At 54.7% G+C, this 8,553-nt stretch overlaps 1 protein-coding gene across 1 annotated transcript; it reads right to left on the bottom strand.

The window, feature by feature from the left end:
- Positions 1–1,615: 1,615 nt before the first annotated feature.
- LOC129681517 (prostate-specific antigen-like) lies at positions 1,616–7,722 on the bottom strand. The gene is made up of 4 exons (XM_055613463.1): positions 7,658–7,722; positions 3,612–3,950; positions 3,369–3,492; positions 1,616–1,771 (listed from the first exon to the last, which is right to left on the bottom strand). Exons 1-4 carry the CDS (start codon positions 7,720–7,722, stop codon positions 1,616–1,618), a joined length of 684 nt encoding a protein of 227 aa, XP_055469438.1.
- Between the last annotated feature and the right edge of the window lie 831 nt (positions 7,723–8,553).

Consider the following 8,553-nt stretch of genomic DNA (forward strand, 5'->3'; position numbering starts at 1 on the left):
CTGCATTCTCCATCAGTGGGACCACCAGCAGGACCTCATAAGGTCCTCACATCCTGCCAGCCTTCGAAGATGTCGACACCACAATTCCGTCCTCCCCAGGGGAACCAGGGTCCACTAACCCACGTCTCTGCAGCCTGTCTCCTGGAGCACTCATCATCTTCATGCTGCGCTGTGTAGTCCTGTGTGCTCCCAGGTTCTACCCCGGCATTGTGCTCTGCCATGTGCAGCGTGGAGTGCCGGGTGTCCCTCTACCTGTGGACCTAGGGTGGGATTCCATCTTACAGAAGGGTGTGAAGAAAAGCAATGGAGTCCTCAGTGTGTTCCCAGTGAGTGCAGGTCTGTCCCCACACCTGCGCTTTCCTCTGCCTCCTCCACAATCGACCTGCCACAGGATGTCACCAGGCCTACTGACTTCCTCACCACTCCCCTTCTCTCTTTCCCACCCCTTCTCCTTTCTTTCCCTCTTCTTCCCCTTTCCTCACCCTTCTTCTTCCCTTCCTTTATGTCTCCCCACATTTCTCTCTCTCCTCTTCCCCATTTTCCATCTTCTTCCTCACCCCTCTCCTCCTCTTCCTCAGTCTGTCTTCCTTCACCCCCTGAACAGCAGAAGATTCCCCAGCAGGCCTGGGCATTCAGCCATGAGAGGACGCTAACTTGCGTCCCTCCTGGAGACAGTGTTGGATTTCTCAGACTTCCCTGCCTCAGAGGTCTCAGTCCATGGGAGCCTTGGACATCACAGTGGCAGTTTGTGCTGACAGTATGACTGTAGGCATGAACCCGGATTTGGGTATCTGGGGTCCAGGGCTATGTCCTGCAGACACCAGAGATGGAGAGCATATCAGTCATGTGACCCCTTTGAGTACGGAGCCCAGTGAGTGCCCTGCACACCAGGATTGGCCAGCAACTGCGGAGAGCAACATTCTGGACATGTCCATTGGAGCCATTGGGCAGTAGGTGGTGGTAGGGTTTTGCTCCACAGTCTACCTGGGCACTTGTCTCTGGATCTCTATCAGCTCCCTGTCATGGTCTTCACCTTAGCTCCACATTGTCTGTGACTGAGAATTCTATGTTAATTGTGGTTTGTGGTCACCAACACCCACAAAGTGAATGAGCTTCCCCACTCTGTGGTCCCCCTCCCTTGCCCTGGCCCTGTAACATGGAGTGACCTCCTTTTTCTCCTCAGAATGTTCTTAGGCAATACTGGTGCCTCCAGGAATAATGAGGGTGACGTTTCAGCCTCACTATGTACCCAGTCGCATGGGTCTCGGATCTTGCTCAGGGCTCCCTGGAGTTGTCATCACGTGCCTCTGTCCTGTCTCCTGGGTGACCCCCTTCCTCCGTCTCTGCAACACAAACATGCCAGGGCCACCACCTACTCCCGCCTGAGCAGTTTCTACATCTGCTATGCTCTCAGACCTGCTGGTTCCCACATGTCTCAGCTCCATCCTTCCTGCTGAGGTCCTGACTCCATACCCGGCACCGGAGTTGGGAGACTCATAGGTTTTGGGTTGTGTCATCTGAGCCCTGGGTCCTCATGTGCCTAGAGCCTAGAAAAGGGGGATAGTACAGAACAGGAAATGATGACTGTCAGTTTACTAGGGAGGCCACAGGGACCTCACAGGTTGTCCTTCATGGTGACTTTGATCCAATTCGTATATAATGTCACCTTGGTGAATAGGCTAGGCCGGCTGGGCCAGGCACAGGGGTCACCACCCCACGATGTAATACCTTGGAACACCCCATCACAGACGAGCGGGACTCCGGAGTCAGCCTAAGGCAGGAAGGCACAGGGTAGAGTGAGAGAAGGCACCCTCCTTTCTGTGTGGAATGCCCCATCTCTCACGCTTGACCACCAACAGACTACTGACCGCAACCTCCCAGCCACGCCTTCCAGAAGAAGGCAGGATAGCTTCCCAGAGGGGACACAGCGTGGACCCTGGGGAAGGAGGAAGGGGAACAGGTGCAGCTGCTACCCTGACGGCAGGGTCCTCATGTTGGTAGAGGGGAGCAGAGGGAGGGGTCAGCGGCAGGGGGACAGAGGTGACAGCTCCTCCTGGGGGAGGGGGTCATCTCAGGGCCTCATGAGCTTTTCCTAGACAGACACTCCATGGCCAAGACCCTGAGGGCTGGGGGCAGGGGCTGGGAAAGGTCAGCTCTGACATTGGAAGGGATGCCTGGAGGCCATGCAGTAAAGGAGACTGAGGCAAAAGCCTGTGAGGAAGGCGGGTGTGTGTGTGTGTGTGTGTGTGTGTGTGTGTGTGTGTGTGTGTGTGACCAGGTGAAGATAAGATCAGGAGTCCGCCAGAGACAAGCCCTCCTGCAGCCTGATCTCCTCACAGACACAAGAGGGCGCTTGTGAGCAGAGTCAGCGGGTCCCTGTTCTGCTCAGCACCACCCCAGCACACCAAGGGTAAAAGCGTCCCAAGTGGCTCAGCTGAAGCCCTTCGGAAAGTGACCTCCTGCCTGCTCTGACCCCTGTTCACACTCTGTCTGCTGACACTTATCTAGTCACTCAGCTGACCCTCAAACCTCTCAGACCCTCTCCCCTGGGGACCTGGCACCTGCTTTCCTCCGGGCACCCCCACAGCTGTGTCAGGTGCTGCCTCTTCTCACTTGGCACACAAAACTCCCTCCTACCACAGGTAACCCTCCCCAGCCTCCCAGGCCTCCTGCCTGCCCCACAGCTTCACTTATGATATTTCACCCCATCATGTCTGCGTTGTGCTCCCTGCTCATGGCTGCCTCTCTTTGTGGGGCTGTGTTCTCCACATCAAAACTTCCCTTCCTGGAGTGAGCACAGGGACTCAGGAGGCCCCTCAGGAGGGGAGACTCTTCAGCGAAACTGCTCGAAGTTGTTCGGGGGACCCCAGAGGGGCAACTTTCCTGAGCCGTCACCTATGCTGGGGTGTGCTTTTTGGTGATACAGGTGCTTTCAAGTCCCGAGGCTAACCCCGATAGCTCATGAGCTTACCAAGGTGGATGGAATAGTATGTCATCTTCTCTTGTCTGTGAGAGTAGAAATAGTTGCCCCAGGAAAAGCCATGCAACACTCCCACCCCCATACTGGTGCTCTGTGCAGCGGGGGCTGCCCTATGCTCACTGCTGGCTGCCCAGGGTCTAGGATGGTCATAGACACCTAGGAGATACCTAAGGTTCATAGGCAGAGAAGCCTGGATGCGGGAGAGTGAGAGAGCGTGCCGTGGGGAGGAAGGGACAGGCCTGCAGCAGAGGAGGTTTTGTCAGACTAGGGAAGCGGATGGGCTGTGGGTTCCAAGCATCGGAGTTGATGCTGACTGGAGATGTCGCAGCCCAGAATCAGTTTGCTTTACTCCTGTCTTCTCAGGGTCCTAGCGGTTGGCACTGCTCACCATGCAGGTACTTTTGCCGCCTTCCTGGTGCCCAGCACACAGCAGGAATTCTGTCACATTCTGCAAATAGGCCATCTGGCAGACATCATGGGGCATGAGGTTGAGGCCCACACACACACTGCAGCTCCCCTGCCCTGACAGCTGTAGGCAAAGAACACATGACCATGGAGGGTACACAGAAGCCCAGCAGCCCAGCCTTGTCATCCAGAATGGTACTTCCTGCTCCAGGCTACAGGGTCTGGCCCAGGCATACACTTATCTGGCTTGATGATGCCCCAGCCAGAAGCCAGGCAGCGGCTCCCCAGCTCAGGCTCCTTAGTGGGCAGGCTCAGCACCCTCACGGCCTCTGTGATGATGGCTGGCTTACGCAGCTGAAGCAGCATCAGGTCGTGGCTGTTGTCAGCGTCGGGGCTGAGAAATCTGGGCTCTAGGAGGCTCATGTCGAGCGGGTGTGGGATGGAACGGCTGGCAGCTACGTCCTGACCAGTGTCATCATTAGCATCCAGGCTGTGCTGACCCAGGCACACCTTGCTGTCGCTAGGGAGGAAGCAGGGATACGGGAGAAGAAAGGGGCCAGGGCATCTGGGCAAAAGGGGGGATGAGAGGAGAAAGAGATGGGGAAAGAGCAGGTGGAAGCAGGAAAAGCAGAGACAGCAAGAACATTCTGGAAGGGGAGGGGTGAAAGGCAGACACAGAATGGAAAAGACAGAGTTACCGGGCTGTGTAGGTGGCTCAGGGGGTTTGTTCTTGCTGTTCTAGTGTAAGCACCTGACTTTGGACCTTCAGAACCTACATGAAAATCAGGATGAGTGGCACATGCCTGCGGTTTCCGGGCAGAGGACACGGGCAGGATGATCCCTGGAGCTGCCCGGCATTCAACTCTGCTGAACTTTTTAGCTCCTATCTCAAAAAACAGCAGCTGGGGGCGGCTGGAGAGACAATGGCTCAGCGGTTAAGAGGCCTGATTGCTCTTCCTCGAGGCCCTGAGTTTGATTCCCAGCACAGTCAGGGTGGCTCGCAACTGTCTGGAACTGCAGTTCCAGCCCATTTTTGGGTCTCCAGGCACCAGGCACACACATGGCGCACAGCTATACATACATACAGGCAAAACTCTCATGCACAGAAAATTGTTATTAGTGTTATTAAAAAAAAAAAAAGATGAGGACAGCGAGAAAGCTCAGTGGGTAGGGGCACTTGCAGTGAAGCCACATGCTCTGAGCTCAGTCCCGGGACCCACGTGGCGGAGGGAAGGTACTGACTCCTGCAGGCTATCTTTCGATCTCCAGGTGTGTACAATGGCACGCATGCTCACACGTACACACACTCACACATTCACACACAAAAAACAAATACGTGCGATACATTAAGTTAAAGAACATAAGCTGGAGAGCAATAGGGGACGGCAGCTGACATCTGCTTCTGGCCTCCACGTGCACACGCACACTCACTCACAAACACACACCAACAGTACACACACAGACACCACACACACACATCAAAACGAGAGACCTACAAAGGTGAAGGAGGAAAAGGGCAGAGGAGGGCACCATGGGAAAGCATACGGGGGCCAACTGGGGGCAGACGGAAGACAGAGAAAAATATTCAAAGTGGATAAGGGAGGCCAGAAGTAAAGAGAGAAAGAAATGGAACAGAGAAGGGGGAGGGCCTGAGAACCACCCAGGGGCACTGGGGTTGGCCCCAGCTTCCCTGGCCCACAGCGCCCAGGGTCTGAGCCTACTTCCCCTCACACTCTGCCCTCACTTTGTACTCACCCAGCCCAGCCCAGCCTTTTCCCGTGTGTCCCCAGAATGTACATGATGGTCAATATGGGGAAAATGAGGACGTCTCTCACACGTGCATATTAGGGGTACCCCTTCCTGTCTACTAGGTCCTCCTTAAGCCACTTTTTCAGTGTAATCAGTAGCAATGGAGGAAGGAGAGGGAGCCTGGAATAGCCCAGTGAGGGGCTCGGAGTGTGGCTCAGTACCATAATACTTTCATACCACATGAAAACTCTTATATTCAATCCCTACACCTGAAATAATAAAAAAATTAAATACATACACAGACACACACACACACACACACACACACACACCAAACACTAAAATAAAAACAACACTCCTAAGCACATAAGCAGCCACGTGACAAGACAGCCAATCTTTGTTTCTGTGGACATGCTATCTTTGTTAGCTGAGGCTGAAAGCAAATCCACCACCACAGACTTTGTTTGTTGTCCTAAGCAGTAAAGAAGTTGGTTGTAAGGTGGAGAGTACATTTATTATGGGGACAGCAAGCAAAGCTGGTCTCCGGAGATGCCATCTCACAGGGCTGCCTGCTAGACAAACATCCTTGAAGGGCAGCATGGGACGAGGCAGGAGTGATGGCCTGGCTGGAGGAGACATGGCACACTCCTGTCTCCCCAACGCTCTGCTCAGGGCACCTCAACAGTGTGTCAGAATTACTCTGACAGCCACACTCCTCATCTCCTTGGCAACCAAGGCTGAAGGTCCAGCTCCTGACACTGTCTACAGCAGCCTGTTGTCAGTCCAGAAGAAAGGCAGAGTTAGAACCTGTGGGGCTTGGCTGAGTTGAGGACCCTGAGTGGAACCAGAAGGGCTGGGAGGCTGGATTCTGAAGGAGGAGGAGGCTGAGTTCAGGCTCAGGGTGAGGAGGGTGGAGGTCCAGCAGCTGAGGCTCTGGAGGGGCCACACCAGAGATGGGAATAGCTCCAGGTGTCCAGGATTCCTGCATCCTTGGAAGAAAGAACTAGAAGCTGAGGGGCTGCATTCCAGTTGTCTGTGTGTCTGTATGTCTGGGAGCTCTGTGACCCTGATAGGCAGGAAGAGCTGGTCCAGGTTCTAAGGGAAGAGATGGAGAAGCAGATTCACCCCCTTTCGTGGTCTCGGTCTCTTCTTCCCATCCCTCCACAAGGGTGCTCCAGAGATAGTACAGTGAGCCATGTGTGAATTCCCAGGGGACTGGGGGCTCATCCTGCCTCTTCCAGAAACCAGGCTGTGAGGTGTCCAGCCACTGCCATGATGTCATGAGCCTGCTGGTAGCGCTCACATCTCCCAGGCCAGGGTCACCCGGAGAGCTCCCTTGTCCACATTTCTAGGGACAGCTGATGTGATGCTCTCTGGACTGGGTCAGACAAGCAGCCTGTGAGCCAAGGGACCCTGGTTGAGGGGGCTTGAGGGAGGCCAGGCTCTACAGTGACGGACTCTCTGTCTTCTGCATGGAAGCAGGAAGCACCTGCCTTCAGGAGCACCACCCACTTCCACTCTCCTTCAGGTGTCTCAGCTGTTGGGCTGTGCGGATCGCCCCAGGGTCTCATTCATGACTAGAACAAGGACTAGTCAGGGTGCCTGGCACATAGGATCCTACGTGGAGGCAGGGACCCTCTGTGATCCTAGCTGACAGGGCTTCGTGGTGACAAGCGTGGGTGTGGGGCATGTGGACTGTGCCACAGGGAAACCAGCATGGAGCTAGAGTGAGGTAGAGACATGTCCAAACCCTGAAAATCTCAGTCTTGAGACGGACAGGAGGAAGATTACCCCCTCCCTGTCCGTGCCTGCATGTCCCTGCGTCTGTCAGCAATTCTCAAGGTAGCACCTGGAATTCCTCTCCATGCAATGAACAATCCCCACCACCTCAGCCCCAGCCAATGATATGTACCCACCTGGAAATCTGTTCCCATCCCCCAACGTCCATACAGTCTTCGCTCACCCCAAATGAACATACACAAGCCGTTTCACCACTCTCATCTAGGAGCTGCTGTTTCCCTGGGAGAGCTCAGAGAGCTGTGGCAGAGCCCTCTGGGAAGGCCTTCTCCCCAGGGCACTCCCCGGGGCACTCCCCGCTGGACCGGGATCCTGCACACCACCCGTGCCAGCTCTGCTTCATCCTTCCCAGCTCAGCGTGCCACGTGCCTGCACACCCCAAGGAAGCAGAGCATGGAACCACTCGTGGGGTACATGTGAGCATCAGGATGGGCTGGTGCTTGGGTTCCTCTGATCACTTCAAATGCTCCGAGGATGAGGATTGGAGAGGATGCCAGACCAGCGTGCACTTGGCAGCCCTAAGCAAGCCTTTTGTTCTGATCCTCCTCTGTGACACAGCAATTCGATTTTAAATGCAGCCAAATCCAAACTCTGAGTCTGAGTCATGTGCTGAGCAGACACTGGGCTCTTAAGGGGGTGCCCTCGGCCTGAGAGAATGTGGCCATCAGTGGAGAGGGCATGGGCATGGAGGGTGCTTAGGGGGTTCATGCAGTCCATGTCCTTTACCTGAAGATGGAGTCACAGGGAGAGTCCTGTTTCCTGATTTCAGGGTGCTGGGCAGGAGCGTCCATGAACCGTGAGAAGGAAGGAGGCAGATTCTGTGCAGGTGAGTGTGGGTACCTGAGCTTCGAGTTCTGAGACCATTTCAGCTACATTAGGAGCTGAAGGTGCTTGGCATGCAAGCATGGAGATCTGAGTTCCAATCCTGAGAACACTTTTAACAAATGAGCACTGTCACACACATCCGGAGCTCCCAAAATGTCAGGGGTGGAGACAGGAGGGCTTGGTTCAGGGAGAGACCTTGTCTGGAGGGAGTAAGGTGGACAGCGATAGAGAGGGGCATCTGGTCCTCCCCTGGCCCCCACAACCACACACAGATGCATGTACCTGCAGACACATCCACACCCCTACACACATAACATTAAAAAAGAAAGGAATGTCCTGAGGTGGTGGAAGTTAGTCTCTGGGCTCAGAGTGGCACTAGGGTCATGGAGGGTGCTGTTTACTGACTTAGTCAAACTGCTCTTCTATATACCTCAAGAGCTTCTGCCATGGTCGACACGTCCACAGTGAGCGGGGTCGTCTCACATTAGTATAATCAAGAAACTGCCCTACAGACTTTCCAACAGGCCAGTCTGGTGGGGGCATTTTCTTGACTGAGGTTCTCTCCTCAGGTGACTCTAACTTGTGTCAAGTTGACAAAAAAACTAGCCAGCACAAGGACAGTGTGCACCTGTAAGCCACCTGTGCCAGCCGGGAAGGTGTGGGGCTAATCAGATGGGAAGCGAGCAGAAGCTGAGTTAATGATGAGAATCAGAACAGGCTTTCCAGAGACACGGGGACACAGGAAGGTAGTCATGCCATGTTAAATAGCCAGAGAGCAGAGAACAGGTGCCTTCAGT

The sequence above is a fragment of the Psammomys obesus genome, unplaced genomic scaffold, assembly GCF_907164565.1.
Source record: "Psammomys obesus unplaced genomic scaffold, mPsaObe1.curated_primary_1811, whole genome shotgun sequence".
Classification (NCBI taxonomy): Eukaryota; Metazoa; Chordata; class Mammalia; order Rodentia; family Muridae; genus Psammomys; species Psammomys obesus.

Bases quoted from the DNA above. Each gene is read 5' to 3' on its own strand.
- LOC129681517 (XM_055613463.1), bottom strand. From the start codon at position 7,722: ATGGACGCTCCTGCCCAGCACCCTGAAATCAGGAAACAGGACTCTCCC. The intron at 3,493-3,611 runs GCCAGACCCTGT...AGGGCAGGGGAG, and splicing joins CCAGATAAGTGTATGCCTGG to CTGCAGTGTGTGTGTGGGCC. The intron at 1,772-3,368 runs GTGAGCAGTGCC...TTCCTGCCTTAG, and splicing joins GCGGCAAAAGTACCTGCATG to GCTGACTCCGGAGTCCCGCT.